Source organism: Cenococcum geophilum (assembly GCF_001692895.1).
Source record: "Cenococcum geophilum 1.58 unplaced genomic scaffold K441scaffold_30, whole genome shotgun sequence".
Classification (NCBI taxonomy): Eukaryota; Fungi; Ascomycota; class Dothideomycetes; order Gloniales; family Gloniaceae; genus Cenococcum; species Cenococcum geophilum.
In genome coordinates this window covers 1,189,165-1,211,865 of record NW_027137588.1, presented here as the reverse complement: position 1 = coordinate 1,211,865, position 22,701 = coordinate 1,189,165, and the positions used below count along the sequence as shown (strand labels likewise).

Below are 22,701 nucleotides of genomic sequence, written 5' to 3'. Positions count from 1 at the left end.
ACATAAAAAGCCTAAGGGTAGGCTTTTTTAGGAGGAGGGGGTAATATTACAGGGCTAGTAGAAACTAGTGGATTATAGCTAATAGATATTAGTGGATTATAGCAGACAATTGCAGATAGTTTTAGATAATTGCTATTATGTAACTAGAGGATTATATATAACGTTAAGCGGCGCTACCCTTTATCTCCTTTCCTTTCTCTAGCTTTAGATTCTCGTTTATAGACAATCTAATTATATAGGCTTGCGCGTTCCTCTTGCTGTCCTTATACCTTAGTTAACTAAGTCCCTAACAATTAATACAAAAGCTTTAATATTTTTTATTTTCTACCCTTTAGATATAGGAGTCGGTCGTAAAGCCTATTAAATTTAAATAGCTTTCTAAGACGTTGTCGAGTTAGAGTCTTAAGTAGGCCGTTAAGTCGCGTAGTTATTAATTTATTAATTTAATTATATTGAGATTTAATTTTCCTTATAGTTCTTAGCGTCTATAAAGTGCGTAAAGTAATAGGTATATTTAATTTCTCTATATGCTGGCTTTTAAAAGGCTCTATATAGGTAAAAATCTTTAAAATAGTAGTAGGATTATAAGGTAGAAGGCCTGTAGCTTTCTAAGCGCCGCAGATTATATTATAGGCAAATGCCTATATATGCGCATTTAGGTAGAGCTTTAAAAAATATTCCTTATTAATACCTAAGTAGCTATATTAACAGAAGTTATCTACTTATTTCCTATAGTTGTTACAAACCTTATACCAGCAGTAGTACAACTACTAAAAAGAGACATAAATGGGTTAGTTAAGACAGTATAGGAGGCGCTAGAACCGATCAAGCTATAAAATAAGGAGTAGCCGAGTTATATGGCTAGTTACGTTATAAGTTCGGAACGTAGGAATGTAGAAACATAGGAACGTAAAACGTACTGACGTACTAACGTACTAACGTACTTAGTATATTTCTTAGGCGCAGTATTAAATACTTAAAGGACTACAGTCCCTACCTAGATAGTTCTCTTCTTTATAGTAAATCTTAGAATATAATTAGAGTTAATCTATTAGGTAACTACTCCACTAGTTATTATTACATTGTTAACTTTCTTATTATCGATATACCTAGCCTATTAATAATTTTACCGTAGTTCCTACTACAAGGCTTTATTACATATTTACTACCTCGTTACGGTAATAATAAGCTACTAAAAGCACTAGTTACGACGCTATTAACGGTAGTAACTACTTTAGAAATAAGTGGGGACACTAGTATACAGAATACCGATTTATAGCTAGTTACGGTAGGTTAACTATAGGAAATAGTTAATTAATTAATAGATAATAACTGAATATTTAAGGAACAAATAATGGCATTAGAGTAGTAAAGGTTAAGTTACTATTCGTTAAGCGATTCTTAGGTAAGAAATTAAAGCTTAAAGGGTTTTTAGTATAAATATGTTTTAAGGTAATGTAGGAGGGTATAAAGCCTGCCATACTAATAAACTAAGTGGTCTATATAGGATTGTTTCCAATAAAAAGGGCACTTAAGTAGTTTAAACCTTACCTTACTAAGATATAGGAGAATAAATGCACGACTATAAACTTAGAAGTTAAATTTATGTTTTTAAGTTAGGGGGGATTTATAAAACGACTTATATAAAAATTTAAGGACCTAGAAGCAATAACTATAGTAAAAAGAAAGCTTTAAAACCTAGTATAACAAACCTTAGTAATTAAGTATCTAACGTAGTTCTAAACGCTAGCTATATAGGTTAAATAGAACAATAGGGCGTTTATAGCACAGTATAAACAGGGACTTAAAGTAAAAGTCTAGGACGTAATTATCCTAATAGAAGATGCGGATACCCTAAGGGAATTAATTAATTAAGTAATTAAGATTAATAATAGGATCTACTAAAGGAAGTAGGCTAAGAAAGGTTAGGATAGAGTTCTATAGTTATATAAGACGCAAAGTACGTATTAATTAAGTTAGAAACTATAGAATAGCGGACTAGAGCTAATAAACTTAAGTAGTACTAAAGAGTATAGGAGTAAACAACTATAAAAACCTAGAGGATAAGAATTAAGTAATTAAAGGTCTAAGGAGTAGAGGCTAAACTAGGAATTTTAGTAGCAGAAGATATTTAGGCAGACTCTATAATAAGAAAAATGGTTTAAAGAAGGAGCTTATATAAATTATAGAAAATAGGGTTATTTCGCTAGAAACTATAAGGATAGTTGGAGTAACTATACGGTAAAGGAAACTAGACTAGTAGACAATATATACGTATAGAGGGATAATAGTATACTATAAGGAATAAAAGAATATTTAATTAAAAGTTTTGCGTTTTATTATAATAACGTATACTAAATTTATAAGGACGCTAAGTATGGCGTAAGCTATTAGCTATAGGAGCTAAAATTATTAAAGTTTAGAGGAACTAATAAACTATCTTATAGATTAGACATTAAAGATAATAAATCTAATATAGGTGAAATATTTAGCGATAATAAGGTAATAAAGGCAGCTTACTAGGAGTATATAGACCTTAGAGATATTATAATAAAGATAGAAGTTAAATCTACTATAGAGGAAGGATTAGTAATGGGGATTAAGACTCTCTTAGATACGATATCTATCGCTTTATAAGACGTAAAAGAAGTAGAATAGTAAACTACTTTAGTACTTAATAAACCCAAAAGGCTATAGGCTTAAGATTCTTAAGACGAGATAAAAGACGCTTAAAATTCCCAAGATAGGGTAAGATAAGCTTAAGGACCTACAACGAATAAAAATCAATAGAGTAGAGCAGTAGCTTAGTTTAAAGATATACAAATAAGCACGGAATAACAATTCCTAATAATATAAGATTTTTAAAATAAGAAAAGTAAAACTTAAGACTTTTAATAGGTATTACGGAAGTAGGCACGAGCTAGAATACAATGTACTAAACGGGGTAGTAATTAAAGAAGGCTACGTACGCGTAACTATGCGTGGTTAATATAAAGACATTTAGATACAGAACAGAAACAGAATAGGTTAGGTGCGGGTATAAATAGGGGTTATAGGGGAACGTGCGTAGGTGTCTCGGGACGAACGTAAGCACGGGTTAAGAATGTCAAAACGCGCAGGGACGTGAGAATGTGTAAGTCCCGTAATAATAGAAGATAAGGAAAATATAAGGGTTTAAATAGACGAAAGTAGGGGCACGACTTAGAAAGGAGTTAGAAGTACCTACAATAGGTAAATAAAGTGTTTAGCCTTAGAATTGAATAGTTAATACTAGAATTATAAAGTTTATAGATTTAGAGGATTTTACAGCTAGATATAGACCAAGAGAAGACTAGGAAGGATTTAAGAATTATATTAAAGCGTTATAAGAGTAAAGAGGCTACTAAGGGTTAAGAATACTAGGTAGATTTAGGGTTAGAGTACTTATATAAAAGATTACTAATAGGCTAAAAGTAGGTATACTAAGAGTAAAGTGGCTTAAAAAACTGGAATAAGGAGAGGACCTAGGGGTTTTAACCTGATTTAAAGAACAGTATACTAAAGGATGCAATAATATAGTAATAACAAGATATTTCCTTATAAATAGATTATATGCGCTTATAAAACTATATTAAAAGTAGTATAGATAGTAATATAATAATAAGTGGGATGACTTTTATATATAGCTAAATAAGAAAGTTGTTTAAAACTAAGTAATTATAGAGAAACGTATAAGTTATATTAAAGGAGTATTAATTATAATATTAAGAAATCTAAAAGAAAAATTAAAGGACTAAAAAAGTAAGAGGTAAATTATGGTACTTATAAACAAGAGGCTAGCGTTTAGATTAGCTAGATAGAGGTTTAAACTTATAAGTAAAGATGAGCTAAGAGTTAACCTAAAGCACCTAGCATATTATATATTAGTATGGATTGTATATATAGATAATATATATAATATATATAAGAACCTAAAAGAAAAGAATCGGAAGTACCCTATAAGGATATATTAAGCGCTAAATAAATAATAGTATAGAAATACTAAATATATATACAGATAGCGTCTAGTAGAAGTTTAAGGATTAAGAGACTTAATACTTTAACTAAGAAGATTCCTTATAGAAGAATACTTAGACGGATAATAGTAGTGAGAATGCCTAAAGAATATATATCTATAGTATATTAAGGATAAAAAACGAACTAGGTATTAGCTAAAGAGTAAACCCTATATATAGAGATTAAGTAGCTAATAGTTAAGAAAAGTAGAGGCCTATAGGACTAGAGGGAGCTAGTAGTAGAGCCTTAGACCCTTAAAGGAATTTAAGAATAATACCTAAATTTATAAGTTAATTAGTAGAATTAATAGTTTACAGTATTAATAAATAGTAGAGTAATGAAGAACTATATATTACTAATAGTAGTAAAATAAATAGGACTACCTTATAGATAGAAGGAGTATTCTTATTTATTAATTATAATTTTAGAAGATCCAATAACCTATAGAGGAGGTATTATTAACCTTAAAATAGGACCTATTTAAATAACCATTAAAGGAAGATAAATTAAGATGTCTTTTAATATCTTACTATTAGGACGGGATAAAGTAGTATTAAAAATGCCTTAGTTATAGGAATATAATTTAAGGATTAATTAAATAATAAGTTAGGTTAATATTAGAGATACTTAATAATGTAAAAGGCGTATAGTAACTAAGTTAGTATAGTACTAAGTTAAAGTAATATATAAGGAAACTAAGAAAGGGTTATCCTATATACTAAAGAGATACTATAAGTATAGTAAAAAGCTATAGAGCTTAGAAAGTAAAAAGCTGTTAGAGTATATAGCATAGGACTATAAAATAGAATTAAAACTGGGAATAAGTTTAAAGTTCTTTCTAATTTATAAGCTAATTAAAGAGGAGTTAAAAGCGCTAAAGGAGTTTATTTAGGAAAACCTATAGAAGGGATATATTAGACTATTATAGTTATTAGTAGGATATTTAGTACTATTTATACTAAAGAAGAACGGAAAACTTAGGCTATATATTAACTATAGATAGTTAAATAGTATTACTAGGAAGGATAGGTATCCTTTATTCTTAATTAGCGAAATCTAAAATAGAATAGGTAATATGCAAATGTTAATAAAGATAGATCTAAGATAGGCGTACTAATAGATTAGGATTAAGAAAGGCGATAAATAAAAGGTAGCTTTTAGATTAAAGGAAGAACTATATAAGCTATTAGTTATATAATTTAGATTTATAAATATACTAGTAATATTTTAGAAGTAAATTAATAGTATATTAGGAGAACACCTTAATAAGTTTATTATAGTATACCTTAACAATATTATTATCTANTTAATAACTAAGNAANAANANNGNGAATACGTTANATNGNTNTTAANGAGACTATAAGAANAATAGATNCTAGTAGTAATTAAGAAATGCGAGTTCTTTATAAGGAAGACCAATTTTATTAGATTTATTATTAAGCTAGGTTATATTAATATAGACCTAAAAAAGATAGAAGCTATAGTAAGTTAGTAAAAACTAGAAAATATAACGTAGTTAAGGTTATTTTTAGGGGTTTATAACTACTATAGAAGGTTTATAGCATAATAGTTAAAGAATATTAAACCCTTTACCAGGCTTATAAAGAAAAAGAAACTATAGGTTTAGAGAAATAAGTAAAAGAAGTTATTTAAGGAACTTAAGGAGTTATTTATATAGGAACTAATCCTTAAGATTTATTAACTAGGATTAGAAAGAGTTATAGAAACAGATATATTAGACTTTATACTAAGAGTATATTTACTATAAAAGTATAGGAATATATAGCATCTAGTAGTATACTATATTTAGAAAATAATACTACTAGAGTTAAACTATAATATCTATAATAAGGAGTTATTAGATATAGTTATAGTATGTAAAAAATAAAGAGCATTCTTATAAGGCACGGGTAAACTATTTATAGTTAAAATAGATTATAAAAACCTAATAGGGTTCCTAATAATAAAAGAACTTAATTAGAGATAGGTTAAATAGGCGGAGATACTTATAGAATACTATTTTAAAATTTAATATACTAAAGGCACTAAGAATATAAGGGTAGACATACTAAGTAAAAAGGCTAAACTATAAAATAACGAGAAACTATTGGGAGTAATGCTACGTAAAGATAGTAATAGATTAATTAGATATAATTATCTTAAAATTATAGCAACTTAAGAATATAAGCTACCGGAAAGCGATTAGATAAGAAGAATTTAAAAGGTATAATTTAAGGACTTAGAAATAAACTAGTATAAGTAAAAAACAAATATATATATATCCTAAGAGGAATAGTAGAGGAATTTATTAAAGATTTCTATAAGGGAATAATATAAGGACATAACGGAGTAATAGTGTAAGCTTTGCAGTGTGTAGGATTTAAACAAGCAACTTAACTATAAATCTATGGAAATCAAGAGGTATATATATATGAAATAGTGTAGGTAATAGGATGAAATGGGAATAGTGATCTGCAAGCAATATTGATCTGCGATCAATATATAGGGTGGCGTTGAGGCTGTCTCGGCAGCACCTGTAGTCGGTTATAAATAGGCTTAGTATTAAAACTTTAGAAGGAGTATATTATTTATAGAATCTAAGGCTTAATAAGAAAAGTTATAAAAAAGTATCTAGATTACTAAAGGAATAAGCCGACGAGGTATAAGCCGTATAAAAAGCTATAGCCTATTAAAGTGCTAGATCGTCTATAGAAGATAATATTATAGGACTTTATTATAAAGATGCTAAAGTTAAGAAATCCTATTACCGGATAGGAGCATAATATAATCCTTATAATAGTGGATAAGTTAACTAAATAAGGCTATTTTATAGCATATATAGAAAAAAATCTTAGTGGAAGATATTGCTAGAATCTATATTAAATAAGTATTTATAAGATATAGAGCACTAAGTAAGATTATATCGGACAGAGATCTAAGATTTATAATAGTATTTTAGGAAGTATTCTTAGTAAAATAGGGAGTTAGAGTAGTAACTTTTACTATATATTATCTATAGACAGATAGATAAATAGAAAGATTAAATTAGATACTAAAGTAGTATCTAAAATATTATATTAATTAGTATAGAATAATTAGGTATTACTTTTACTAGTTATATAGTTTAGATACAATATAACACTATAAAAAGGCATAGAAATATTCCTATTTTAAGCAAATTACGGGTATAGACCTAAAATATTATTGTTACTATAATAAGTAAAGAAAACTAGTGGTATAGTAAAGGAAACTAGTGGTATAGTAAAGGAAAGAATAGAAACTCTAATAAATCTTTATAAGGACCTTTATTTTATAGTAAAATTAGTATAAAAGAATAAAAAAGTACTATAATGCTAAGAGGTCTAAGGGACTAGGTCTTAAGAAGGGGGATAAAGTATAGCTATTATATAAAAATTTTATAAGTTAATAACTAAGTAAGAAATTAGACTATATTAGACTAGGACTATTTAAAATTATAGCTAAGATTTTAGAAGTTATATATAGACTTAACTTACTAGTAAGGATAAAGATCTACCCTATATAGTATATCGCGATACTAGTACTAGCGTATAAAGACGTAGAGTTACTAATTTATAAAGCAGACACGTATAGAGGATAAAAGGAAGATAAATAGTAAGTTTTAAAGATTATTAGATATAAGGACATTAATAACAAAATATAGTATAAAGTAAAGTAAATAGGCTATAATATAACTACCTAGAAACTATTATAGAACTTAAAAAATGCTATAAAAAAGGTATAGAAGTATTAAAAGAGAACGGGTTAGGTAATATTAAGAAGGAGCTAAAGATAAAGGGATTAGTTAAAGGTAATAGATAAGCTAGATTATCTAAGGGATTTACTACTAGCGTATAAGTTATTTCCGCCTCTTCTTAATTGGAATTCTTTTTAGCCTTCTTAGCCTTAAGCTTACGGAGACCTTGCTTAGCAAGACGCTACTTCTTAAAGGGCACCTTTTTATAAACCTTTTTAAGATAAACTAGACAAGCGTAAGTAATTTATTAAGTCTTAAATACTTTCCGCTCTTTAGTATAAATCCGCTTCCTATTATTATAAAGCTTCTATACTTCTATAAAAGTAGTAATAAGTTTATTCTTAAGGCGGGACGCCTTAGATTAAATATAGGACCTTATAATAAATTAGATAAGGAAGTTAAAGACTTTAAAAACTAATAAGATATATACACTTAGTATTAGAAACGGATTAAACATTATAGGACGAATGTATGTTTGCTCGCGTATACTTAGTATAGGAAGAAGGTTAGCAACTAGACGGAGCCGCGATTGTAATATATACTAACTTCCTTTCCTTATAATAAGAATATAACGACATAACTTTACTAAGCAAAAGAATAATAGTTACTAGCTAGTTATAATAATTAGACGTAGAGGATTTAATAGGAGGTATTAGGAATAATAAAGGTTACTAGTAGGTATAGATTTGCTTCGCAAATCCTATACCTCCGTCGTACTGCGCAGCCCCCTGCCTACTACGCTTCCCCCTACATTAATATAAAGTCGGCTACTGCGTAGCCTCCTTTATATCTTTATAAAGGGAAGCGTAGTAGGGTAGGGGGCTGCGCTATAGGGGCTGCTTCGCAGTAGGGGGCTGTATATATTATAGAGGTTTAATAAATAGAGTCTTATAGAGTTTAGGCGAAATCTATAACGGCTTATATAAATACCTATAAGGTAAAGCTTGTAGATTACTATCTTATAAAGATATTAAGTTAAGAAAAAGGACAAAGGGTTGCTAAAACTAATATAAATAAATATATAGGGCTAGCCGCTAAGGCGTTAGTGGTATATAAGCTAACGGTAGAGTAGAACGGCAGATAGTAATATACGGTATATTGCCTTAACATTATGGCAATATGCTAAATATAGCAGAATATAGTAGAATATTATAGGTGTGGTAGAATATAGTAGAATAGTAGATGGCAATATACGGCAATATTGCGGCAATATGCCAAATATAGTAAAACATTGCAGGTATAGCAGAATATGGCAAAACATGGCAGGTAAGGCGCCTTAGTGCTATTATATTTATATAGATATTTATATAGTCTATAGGTAGTAGATAAGATATCTAGAAACTTTAACCGGCGGTTAAAGTTATCTAATTTGTTAGATTCTTACTAAGAGGTTATTATTATTGCTAAGCCTTATTACGTAATATTATTATAAGCTTATTTACCAATAGATAAGTTATATATATTTTACGCTTTATTAGCCTCTATAAAACTTTTAAATATACTATATTTTTAATACGGCCTTTCCACGCGGGCTTAGTATTAGGAATTACTATATAACGTATTAGCCACCCTAACAAGCCAGCCACCCAAGCGAGCCACCCAAAATTACACTAAAATCGGCTGTCTTTATATATTAATAACTCCACCACTACTTAATAAATAATTTTAAAAATTTAAAAATAAATACTTATATACCTATACTACTAATATTATAAACCTTTTAAATATAATTATTATTATTTCTCTTAAAGTTATACTTTTGCTATTAAAAAATTAATAGATATATTAAACTAAAAGTTAAATAATTAAGTTTTAAATATTAAAAACTTATAACCTATTAACTTAAATACTTAAATTTATAATTATTTATTAAGTAGTGGTGGAGTTATTAATATATAAAGACAGCTGATTTTGGTGTAATTTTGGATGGCTCGCTTGGGTGGCTGGCTCGTTAGGGTGGCTAATACGTTAAATACTATTAGGGCGGGTAATACGGCTTAGCGCAATATATAGCTGGCCATAGCTAAATACCTTTAAATTAAGCAGCAGGCCAATACGGGATAAGCTTTAACCTTAGGCCTTATTAATTGTTATAGTAAATATAAGCTTTATAGGAAACTGGTAACGGGTAAACTTAATACTATTAGTAAAGCTTAGGGTGTGTAATAGTATATAGGGGAGCTATATAATAGCACCATAGCGTTATAATCTAAGAATTAAGCATTTTAAAAGCCTAGGGGTAATGGATAAAACCACTAGGCGCGTCCTATTGCATAAGCCGTTGCTAGAATTAGTGTTATGGAGGAGTATAATAGGGAAGCCAACCTTTAAGTGCAGCTAATGCGGCGGTAAAGCGGTAAGATTTATGGTATATAGGAACTTAATAGGGTAAGAGGAGGCTCTAGTTTTATCCTTATAATAGTTAATAAAGGTAAAGGTAATCTAGTGCCTAGGCATACTAGTAAGTAAAAGGCTATTTAGGGCATTAACCGCATTATTTTTTAGTGTAAGGATAGCAGAATTACGCAGAAGCTCTAGGGCAAGAAGCTGGCGCCTTATATTTAGAAACACCGCAGCGGTAAGAGCCTCCTAACTATTACCAATAGCCTAGTCACACTTGTCCTACTAAATCATGCCCTTTAAATTAATGTATTCGCTAATATAAAGCAACCGCTCTATAAATATAGCAATCTCCTAGCGCTTAGGAGCGGTAAGGCTAGGGCGCTGCAGATATATATTCTATATAAGGCGAAAGACATATATATAGCGCTATAGAAAGAAGCGTTTTAAGGACACACTTATAATCTACCTATAGGTGCCCTTTTTTATAATAGGAAGGGTTTAGTAGAAGTTACCATAGAAGTATACTATAATTCCGCTAAAGGGGAGCTGGCGCCTAGGGTCCTTAGCGCTATAGAGGTCCTATAGGGTGCGCAATACGGCCTTAATAGCGTAGCAGTGGTATATAGCTAGCTTATCCTAAAAAAACAAGGCGGGTTTACTATAGAAGCTCTATAAAATAGGACTGCTTCTAAATGCTATAGGTACTATTCTTATCTATATTAATCGGGATCTTAAAGCGTAAGTAGGCAGTAGTTCCGCTAAAGAGTAATATTACTATAATACCTAAGTTAGTAACCGCCAGCGCTATACAGTTTTGTAATCTCTACTACAGTCAAACCCCCTTAATACGATATGGGGTATATAACGATATCCTCTACATTACGATCTACACCCCTTAATTAAGCCATTTTTGGTGTAATATTACGATAATCTGACTTTTGACAATATCGTTAAGGTAGCTCTACCAAAATCGTTGTAACTAGATAAGATTTTGTATGGGGAGAGCCCTATTTAGCCCATACAGTAGGTGTCTTATACCCTTTTAGGGTAGTTGGCCTTTTCCTGCTTATTAACGCATTACGTGACTATTTAGTATAACAATACCATTGGTATTACGATATGCTCGGCTGCAAAAACGGTATCGTATTAAAGAGGTTTTACTGTAGATAAGCACAGTATTTTATAAAAATATCTTTTTAGTACTACTAGGGCCGTTAATAAAGAAGAGACCGCCCTTATTAGTATCTACTACGTAGTTAAGCGTGCTAAAGATTAAGCGCTACTCTATATTAAGTAAGGGAACGCTTACTGTAACCTTTACCTATAAATCCTTAATAGAAAAGCTAAGCTGCTTACGTAGAAGCCAATTCTAAAGCAAAGCATACTCCTTAATCTAGCTGCGTTGGGGCTTAGGGAGGCCGCAGTATTTTAAATTAAGGTTGCGGCTAATAAGCAGGGCGCGTAGATAGCAGAGCGTAAGGTCCTCGGCCTACTCCTAGGTTAGATTAAAACCCGTATAAATTATATATAGCTAGTAAAAGTAGTTATTAGCTAGCTCCCTCTAGAACAGATCCTATAGGGCGCGTAGATTTATAGGCCTATAACTAGCTAGTATAGTAATAAATAGCTCGCGGAACTGCCTTCTAAGCTAAAAGTACGTGGCCTTACGTAGCGCCTGCGTATACTCCCTATTATCTTAAAGTAAGCTATATATAAGGCACGCTGCCTAAAAGGTAGGGTATAGATGGCCTTTAAACGTCCTCGTGTCTTTAAAAGAGCACTAGCCGGTAACATTAACTAAAAGAAGCCGTAGGTAGTATACCTCCCCCACGCTAATTAGAATCTAAATAATACGGCTAATAAAGAACCTCTTACGGTAAGGGAGCTACTACTTACGCCGCCTATTCCAGGTATAGTGCATAGGAAAGTCGTAATAGAAGATTTCCGTATACTGTTTTGCGTTCTCCACAAAAAACTCTATAAGTGTAGTTCTATATATAGCGTTCTAGGTAAGACGCTCCTCTAAGGCCTAATTAGGCTAGATTATAATAAACTACTAGCCTTCTAGATAGATTGCGAGCTACTATACAGAAATAGAGTGGCCGTATATATAGTTCTTATAAATCCTCTATAAAGCCTTATATGCGGTGATATACCAGGCGTCCACGTACTCCTTAATCTTATCTATAGGCTACTACGACCTAGCCTTGGCGGCCTAGGCTTCTAGAGTTATAGTAGTATAATTAGGGCCTTTGTAAGTATACTTAAACATATACTTTATAGCGCAGTATCCTATATAGGACTCTAGGTTAATATGCGCGTTAAAACGGGTTAAAAAGTACGCGTTATAAGGCGCTATATCTCTACTGCTATATATATAGCTCTAGCCAGGCTTTATAAAGGTAGGGCTGTCCTACGGGCGCTTATACAGCGGCTTATTATTATTTCCAACAATAGTCTCCTTTTAGAAGTCATAAGGGAACTAAAACCTATACTTCCTATCACGTATATAGGGCGTAGAGGTGTTGTAGGTACCGTAAGGGCCGTACAGCATATTGCGGGTAACGACATTATGTAAAAGCGGCTCCGCTACTAAATTTAAAATATCCGCCCAAATAACTAGGTTAATATCTATTGCGGTTACTAGCTATAAGCCAGGCTCTATAATTACTAATATATACGCGTAAGGGAGCCCGCACTTCTAGAACTTAATAGTTTAGTAAATTATAGCGGTATTACCTAATACGCGGGACTTTAAAATCTTATGCTGTAGCTACTTTAGCTTAATCTAAAAGACGCAATCTACTAGATCTAGGCGATCTCTTATACCTTAACCCGCCTCTAGCTCTGCCTAGATTTCCTACTAATATAGGTTATATATAAAGGTAATAAATTTGTTAGGGGAGCTGTAATACCGCGTAATTGCTATAGCGTCAAAATAGGCGTTGCGTATCTGGTGTAAGGAGCTAATATTAGATACGGGAAGGATAATATTCTAGCTAATATTGCTTTTTATAGCTTGATTATTAATATAGAGTGCATTAAGCATGCTTACATACTATACGACCTATAGGTTCTTCTAGTTATAGCGTAGCCACTAAAGACGGGCATTAGCGATTAAGGCGTACGCGTCTACTATAACCTTATAGAGTAGCCTTCTAGCAAAAAGCTAAGAGGAAAGGGGACGCCGGAGCTGTAGGTAATATTTTTACTACTACTACTATAAGACGCGTTTAGATCTATTGCGGCCCTAGCGTATAGTATTAGCCTTATTAGCCTTATTATTACTAGCCACAGAGTCCTCCCCCGTAGTATTATTAACGTCTATTATATAATCCTATAGCACCTACGCCCTATTTATAAGGGGGTAGTTAATCTACTAGCTAAGCTTACTACGCGGGTAGAGTAGAGGGTAGTAAAGGGGGAGATAGATAGAAAGCTGCTTGTTAATAAACTTTAAGCCTTCTTCCTTATTTTATAGTACAATTTAGTAAACGCCTTACGCGGCTTATGCGGAGGTAGGGATAAGAGCGGTAACCTTAGTTATAGTAGGGCGGTTATACACGTGGGGGTTAGTGACTATAGCTTCTATAATACTAATAGAAAGACTTACGCTTCTATTGTTCTAGATACGCTATATATTTATCCGCAGATACTATATAAAAGGATTGCTATTATATGAAACCTCCTAAATCGTCCTAAGAACCGCCCTATTTAGATTTTCAAATGCTTAGCTACGGCGCTTAAGTTGCTTATCCTCCCTATTAAATATATATAGTTACGCAAATAAAGCGTTACGGCTAGCGTAAGGATTTAAGGATCTGATCTGGTAGTATAGCTGCCTATAGGCTTAGAAGGTATAGGCACCTTAAAGCTGCTGCGCAAGCCGCTTATTAATTATAGCGCCAAGGGAGCAGAATATAAAGGAGTTGTTATAGTAACGGATAAATCTATAAAATTCCTCTAATCTAGGCGTCTGGCGTATATAGGTATTTACGCCTTCTAATTCCTCTAGTAGCTGCTAAAGATTACGCAGGTAATTCTCCTACGTAGGAACGCGTATAGCACCATCTATGTAGTAAGAGAAGCGGGGTTTCCTTTTTATAGAGTTTATTTTTCTCTCCTCCAGCTAGTATAGGGCCTTATAGTAGCTATACTTATACGTGGCCCGCCCTATAATAAACCGGTAATTAATGCCCTGCTATAGAGGCTCCCTTATAACGTTTAAGCCTAACTTATACGCCTAGCCTATATAAAATAGAGCGTAATAAAAGCCCGCATTTAGTATAGGGCGCGAATTAGGGCAGGCGTTAGCGGCGTTTAGGGATGGCAGCCGTCTTTGTATAGGCGAAACTTCCTCTCCTTCTGCCTATAGCCTGCTAGTGCGTTTTTACTAGGAGCGGGGCGTAGCTAAAATCTATTAGGGCGGAGGAGGAGGAGGAGTAGAAGAAGGAGAAGAAAGGGGAGGGTTATAGGTACTAGCGGAAACAGGGTGTGGCTCTATTTATTAACCGGTATACACCCGCATTTACTACGAGTTAGTATATACATTAAAAGAACGAAGGAAAGTAAGGGACTCCCGCTGGGCGGTAGAGTAGAAAGGCGCGGCTGTAAATACGTCTTCCTCCTACTAGGGTTACTCTGCTAGGTAGTCCTCCTATTATAGGGGTTGCTTTACTAAGTAGTGCACTAGTAGCTATTGCGGAGGCTATTACGGAGGCTATTGCGGAGGCTACTATAGAGGCTGCAGCTGCCTCTAAACGTGTGCGTTTAGCTACTGCTATAAGTATTTTTGTCTTTTTAAATTGCGAGGCATGCTTATAGTAGAGTTTCTATTAAGATTTTGCAAAGCTTTATAAAAAGCTATATATATAGCTCCCCCCTAAGCTTTTTTCCGTAGGTCTTATAAAGCTCTAGGCCTTAACATAGGCGTAAAGGTTTATAATTACTACTCCTCCATAACAATAGATTGGGTAAGGCTGTAAAGTAAATATATAGGGTGCGGTTAGAGTCTTCTACAATTCCATAAAGCGATTTTTGCGATATTAGTTTTATTAAAAATATTAGTATATAAACGGGGTGTAAAACACTAAAGTTAGTAGCGGTTGGGTAAAGTCTTAGATTAAGTTGTATTGTAAAAGAAGGATATAAATAGGTTAGTTAAGATAGTACGGGAGGCGCTAGAACTAATCGAGCTATAGGATAAAAGGTAGTTAAGTTACGTAGCTAGTTATATTATAAGTTCAGAATATAGGAATATGAAAACGTAGAAATATAAGACATACTAACATACTAATGTATTAACGTACTTAGTATATTTCTTAGGCGCAGTATTAAATACTTAAAGGACTACAGTCCCTACCTAGATAGTTCTCTTCTTTATAGTGAATCTTAGAATATAATTAGAGTTAATCTGTTAGGCAACTACTCTACTAGTTATTATTACATTGTTGACTTTCTTATTATTTATATACCTAGCCTATTAATAAGTCTACCCTAGTTCCTACTACAAGGCTTTATTATAATAGTAGTAAGAAAGTGGCCTAAAATAACCTATATTTAGTGGTTAAAGCTTATAAGTTAAATAAGGTAGTAGGGCTATTAGGATAATCTTATACGTAAGCGCATACTTAATAAATTACTAGGTAAGATGGCTTAAATAATTATCTATTAAAAGTAGGCGATATTACTATATTTTACTATCGGAATCTTTTATAAGGTATCTTGTATATTTATTATAATATTTAATATAATATAGACTTAATAATTTATCCGTCTACCTATTAGGGGAGGTAGCGTATATATATCTGCAAAGGCCCTTATTTTGCTTACTAATTTAATACTATCCTTTTAGGTAGGGTTCCGCCTTCTAAATTAAGAAGGTAGGTAGTAAAGAGCTATTATATCGGTAAAATATAGTCCCCTATCAATGGCCTTAATAGTTAGTAGTTAACGTAATTGGCGCGCAGTTAAGGGCATTCGGCAACTTGACTAACTAGCCTATATTGTCTTTTTTTAATATATAGCCTGCGCATTTGGTAACTATAATTGTATTTAGAGCCATCTACCTCTTTTATACTAATAGTATATTTTAGACAACAAATAAAGGCTACTTTAAAGCTATTTATAAGGCTAGCAAGGTAAATTATATACACTTCTTTATACAATCTATTATTTTATTTTAGATAATTTAATATAATATCCTAACTGTCATATAATATATTCTAAAAGCATAAAACCTTTTCTGCTCTCCCTGCAATAATAATATACTATAAGTATTTAGCTTTACTAGTATAGCATATATATAGCCAAAAAGTAGCTACTAAGAGTAGCAGATATAGGCCGAAAGAAAGGTAGATTAAGAGCTAGTATATATAATAAAGAAGCCGTAGTTATCATATAGGAGAGAATAAAAAGTCCTATACCTAGTCTTCTACTAAAAACTCTACCGGCTCCTTTATACTAGAGTTTAGAGTATATATTATAAACCTTATATACTACTCCTTATTCTTAATTAAATTTAATATCGCTTTCCTAGTACTATACTGGCTATAGCTGTCCTTTATAAAACTATAGTACTACTTAAATTATATAAATAACTTATTAGATTTAAACCTTTCCGGCCTATACTTACTAGTTCCTATATTTAGGATAAAGTAGTATACTAAGTCGGAGGATATATATTTTACTAAATCTAACAAACCCAGCTAGTTCTAAAAGTTAAATTAGTAAATATCGTAGTAGTAGTAGGGCCCTATATTTTTTAGCTTACTTTAGAGCTCTTTATTTAGAATAGACTTAGTAAACTAGTCTAGCCTACTCTAGATCTCTCCCTTTAAGACAGACTTAGTAGACTAAATAGTATAGTTTAGCCCACCAATAAATAGCCTAAGTTATTAACCGCGTTAGTTTTATTGTCGCTAAGGCTTATAAGGAACCTCTCTCTCATATTATCGCTTAGATCCGCTATAAGGTTATTAAGGTTATCTTTATACGGGTTCTTAATAATCTCTACGATTAATTAATTTGGCGTTAGGCCTATAGTATATTTAATAACTACGGGCTAAAGCTATAGCTAGATTCTAGATTGCCGTTTTCTAAATATCTAGTTCTAGCTACCTAAGAGGTTAGTATAGGCTTCTATAATAGGTAGTAAAATACTAGATATATACTAACCGCTAACGGCGGAGCTATAAAAGTTATCTATTTCCTTAGACCTAGTTCTATGCTCCCTAATTATATAATATATTACTATTAAAATAAAAGCAATTGTGTTACCGGTAAGCTGTTTAAACATATTATAAAAGTAGGGTAATTAGGTAACGCCGTTTCTTCCTCTACTATAGAATATACTAGCTATACTAGCAACTATCGCGTTAAAACGGAAGCGGTTATTACTTAGCTATTAGCTCTTATTAATATTTTACAAAATAGTATAGGCAAAATACCTTTATATAATCCAATGTAATAAAATTATAATTATTTAGTAGTTCTATAATTAGTTTAGGCGCGTTATTAAACGCTAGCCTATATACCTCCCTTATAACTATATAAGCCTTTATAATTACATAGTTCCTAAAGTTCCCTATTACGTTAAATAGCTATATATAATATTAAGATTATTAGTAGATAATTTAATATAATATTTCTAGTATATAGATACATTATAAGCGGATACTAGGTTAGAAATATAATCAGCTTTTTTCTATACTGCTTTTAGCTGCTTTAAAATAGCTTCTAGCTATGCCTTTTTTATTATACGCTTAACTAGGCCTAAAAAGGGGTCAAACTATAGGTTAATAAAACGCCCGTTATAAGTCCTAGAGTTAATTACTAGCCTTATTAGTAAAATAAACCTATAAAGCGCAAATATGGGCTTATATCTCTTAGGTAAGGTTTCTTTTATACGTCGCCATTATAATATTTAAAGGTACTCTTCTCTTATCTATAGTGCGGTAGTTAGGTTAAAACCGTCTCTATAGTCTAACTCGTCCTTACTTTCCCTAGTGCTACTTAAGTCCCCTTTAAATTAAATACTAGGTTAGTATACTCTGTATTAAAGGGAGGCCACTCATTTTATAGACGAAGCTATATTAGAGTTTAGGCAAATATGGCTTACTAGAGAGGGTATATAGCTAAATATTAGTTGTTTACGCGATAAGGTATAGATTATATGCGTAGGAGAGTATTCCAAACTAGTACATAATTATTTACGCGGTAAGGTACGGATTGGGTATATAGAAGAGTATTTTAAATTAGTACGCAATTATATACGCTATATAGTATAGGTTAGGCGCATAAAAGAGTATTTTAAAGCAGTATGCAATTATTAAGAGCCGAAGGTATATTATAAAAATACTGCTTTTTATAGCAGTAGGTGGTTAGATAGTAAAGAGAGTATTTTATTTACTAGGGCCCACCAAGTGCTAAATAGTAGTGGAGACTATTAAGTATTATAGTTAGACTTTGGTTATATATAAAGGTGTAATTTACCTTAACTAAAAGATTAAGACTTCGCGTTCTTAACTAAGAAGGTTCTGCTACTAGATTATTAATAGATTTAGCATATTTATTAATATTTAGTCGCTATTATTTTATAGAAGAAGCAGGTGTAAACCCGCAGTTACTATCCTTATTATTAGATATTACCCTTTTTAGCTAGAGGCGGCCACGTACACTCTATATATTAGTAGCCAGCTTAATTTATTATATATAACGTTAATAAGGTCTATTATATACCTACTCCTCTTTATACCTAGATATAACTAGACTAGAGTTATAATATTACTTATTTTAGCTAGGTTTTATATAATTATTCTCCACAAGCGCGTTCTTTCTTTTATTAGCTAGGATATAGGCAACTCTTAATAGTAGGCTAGGTAGAGATATAAGGTTAATTATACTAGTTATCCTCGTTTCCTTATCCTATATTAACTCAAAAAAGGGTTCTTACTACTAATTTAAGTGTTTAATAACGCGTTTTTATATTTACCTACTATAGTAACGCTCCTATATTTACCTAGTTAGTAAAAGGTATAGCTTATAGCTAGAATAGGTTACCTTATAGCTGTTTATATAATATTTAGGGCGTATATAGACTAAAAACTTAAAAGAATGTATACTAGTATAGTATATATTAGACTTATAGCAGTATTAGTAGAAGTGTTACTACTATAATACTTATAAATAACTTAAATAGAGGTGTATTATAAGGTGAGGATATAGATAGGGAGTCTAATAATAAAATAATAGGGTATATTGTATAGATAGAGACAAATTCTTAAGGGAAAAGGAGGAGTCTGTATGCAAGGTAGGAAGGGTTTTCCCTAGGTATATATAGCGCACGTACCTTACGGGCGAGTTACCCCTAAGTTGCCCTAGGGTCGCCCGTACTTTACGGCTATATAACTATTTACTTAGGTTTTACTTAATAATGCCCCCCCCCCTTTAAAAAGGGTTGTCCCCAATCCTCTATATACTTAAGCCTTAATAAAACCCTAGAAAAACCCTTAGTAAGGAAATTTTTTTAGAGGGGATAAAGCGTTTTAATCCCGCGTATTAGGAGACAGGTAGTATATATATGCGGCGCGAAGATATTAAAGAACTTTAACCAGCGGTTAAAGTTATCTAATTGGTTAGATTTACCTTACTAAAACTTCCCTATTTTTAACTAAGCTAATAGCAATTTTCTATCCCTAGGATAGAAAATCTTAATTAGTCTATTTAATGCCTAATGCCTATAGCTCAACGTTATTGCCTAAATTCAGCAGACTATTAAAAGTATTTTAAGGCCTGCTTATATAGGTAGGTCGCTAATATCTTACGGGTGGGTTGTAGGTTATTTATATATAACTAGATTTATAAACGGTAAGGCTATATACCTATTAAATCCGCCACTAACCCTACTTTAGCCTTACGCTATACCGGTATAGCGCCGTATATACTTTATAGGTGGGTTATAGGTTACTTATATACAGCTAGATTTATAAATAGTAAGGCTATATACCTATTAAATCCGCCGCTAACTTATACTTTAGCCTTACGCGTTATTTATATAGTTGTCAGATAATCTGTATTCTCGGTGGCGTAGGACGTGCACTGGTCCGTGCACGGGTCACGTGTATTGTAAATATCTTCGTCTAAGCCTAGGGGCCCTAGGTCAAGCAACCATCAAGACACGATTAAGATCATCAATCAATCAACCCATTTTATTAATGAATAGCTCTATATGAGTTATCTGACAGTTATGAGCCCGGTCCGCCGACACAAGAAGCTATTCAGCTATTACTTAATTATTTGAAGAAAATCTACCTCATCGTCAGACTTTGACACCTTATCGTCACAAGACGACCCTGATCGAAATCCTACCTCAATTGTCACAGGACGAGATTCCACGAGATTCCATGAGATTCCACGGGACTCCACCTTAATCGTCAAAGGACGATCCTGACGACAAGGACGATCCTGACGACAAGGACGATCCTGCGACAAGGACGATCCTGACGACGAATTCCATCTTAATTCCCATCTGCCTATCAGTCAAATGACTCCACCGACGTCGAGTTCGTCGAATACGATCATCCTCAATAAGCCAGAAGACTGGGAGCAATGGATCTGGCAACTACAAGCCCTCGCGGACAAACGAATTTGGGCCCACGTTGACCCAGACAATGCAGCACCTCAACGAGGTCTACTACAAGAACCACCCTATCCAGAAGTCACAGATTTCAATGAGAATGCAACCTTATATGCACAGCTCTCGACGAATCAACAGAGGGCGTACGAGAACAGTAGACGATACTACGACCAGGATATGAAGTATTTCCTAAGACAGGAAGATCATTTTCGACAGATCCGCACCCAGATTACGTCTACAGTATCGATTCAGAAGAAGCTACTGCTTGACCCTTCCCTGACAGTCAAAGAATGGTTATCTCGGTTAAAGGAGAACATAGAACCTACCTCGTCGTTTGTTAGGAAGAAGGTACAACACTAGTACACGGAAGCTCTCTAGGGGTTTACACACTTGTTAAAATTGAATTAGTGGCTAGATTAATGGGAACACGTAATGGTACTAGGAGAGAAGTATAAAATACCCTAAATGTTTGATGGAATCTGGCTTTAAGATCTGGCAGAAGTTATTCGACCTTTTAGCGATGCCTACTGTATGAAGTATACTACTGAGTCGAATGACCCGCAGAAGTTGAGATCTTCCGAATACCGTAGAGTAGTAAAGGAGCTGTAAGAAGGGCTTAGAAGACCCTCGGAGAAAGCCAATGCTACTATGAGAGGGAGTACCTTTGACACAGACTTCGCAGAGCAAGCCATTGAGGATCACTCTGATACTACTAAAGGTTTATGGAGAGGAAACACCTTGGCATGTATTAGCCGCTTGAAGAGAGCCGGGTCACTGGTTGAGGAGACGTCCTAAAAGAAGCCAACACCCGAGTGCTTAGCGTGCGAAAGACGAGGATATTCCATTTGGGACTGTTGGTGTTTATTTGAAGATAAGAGACCTGTAGGAGTCACGATTAGAGATAATCGTATTGAAAAGGCACTAAGGAAGGTAGAATAGAATAAGGATCTTGCTGATCTAGTTGCCAAAATCAGACTTAAATAAGAAGACGAAGCTTGATAACAATAAGACGAGAGCAAGGGAGTCCTATCCTATGTTAAATGGAAGAACGTTATAGACAACAGACTATCGAATACGTCCGGCTAGGAAGTCTATCAGCTTTTAATATAAGCCGACTGCCACGACGCCAACGGAAGCGTAGAATATCGTTAAGAGACGTTCGTCCAGACTTGAAAGGTGATGCATGATAAGCGTTAGGTCTCACGAAGGTTCTCGGAACGGAAAATCGATAAACCCTGTCTCGACGTCCATATTGACTGGACTGACCTCAAGGAAGCGCATGCAAAAGACCTTAAAGAAAGCTTAAGAAGCACTTAAGGAGCTGAGTAAGGAATACCAGATGAGTACCCTTGGCGAGCTAAAATAGTTCCTAGGAATCTATGCGCTACGTAATTGTAGCTAGAGGCTCCTGTGGCTATCGCAGGAAGCCTATATTAAGAAGACAGCTAACTAGTATGAGATAGATCTTAAAGGGCGTCTTCTAGACTCCTATGGTAGAATCGGAACTCCTCCCTACCAATCACCGATTGATCCGTCTAACGCGTCCGTCCCCCAATACAGACCTACTAGTCCGTCCTATATCCCTACCAAGAGAAGCAGCTTCTACGATGCTATATTAGAGACCAGTACCTATGTGGCACGAGGAGCAGAGCAATCTACTATGGAGGAGATAAGGAAGGAACGAACGGGAAAGGGAGAGATAAAGGAATACGCGACAAAGGACGAGACAACGGAAGAGACGGTAGAAGTAAAATTTGGGGACCGATCGCCTAGAGAGCAAACAAGCAGGGTACTGTTACGACGTCGAGCACAGAAGCCGAGTTGTTAGCCCTATTATAGACAGCAAAGGAAGCTATCTTTATTAGCAGGCTGTTTAAAGCAATGACGTTACAGCTGAACGAGCCCTTGATTA

The 22,701-nt window shown here is 33.3% G+C and overlaps 1 protein-coding gene across 1 annotated transcript; it reads right to left on the bottom strand.

Annotated features, from left to right (window-relative positions):
• Nucleotides 1-12,368: 12,368 nt before the first annotated feature.
• K441DRAFT_568471 (uncharacterized protein) lies at nt 12,369-12,521 on the bottom strand (the record flags this gene model as incomplete). Its single annotated transcript, XM_067643832.1, has 1 exon — nt 12,369-12,521. A coding segment is annotated over one exon (153 nt), but the record flags the coding sequence as incomplete, so codon positions are not given.
• Nucleotides 12,522-22,701: the final 10,180 nt, after the last annotated feature.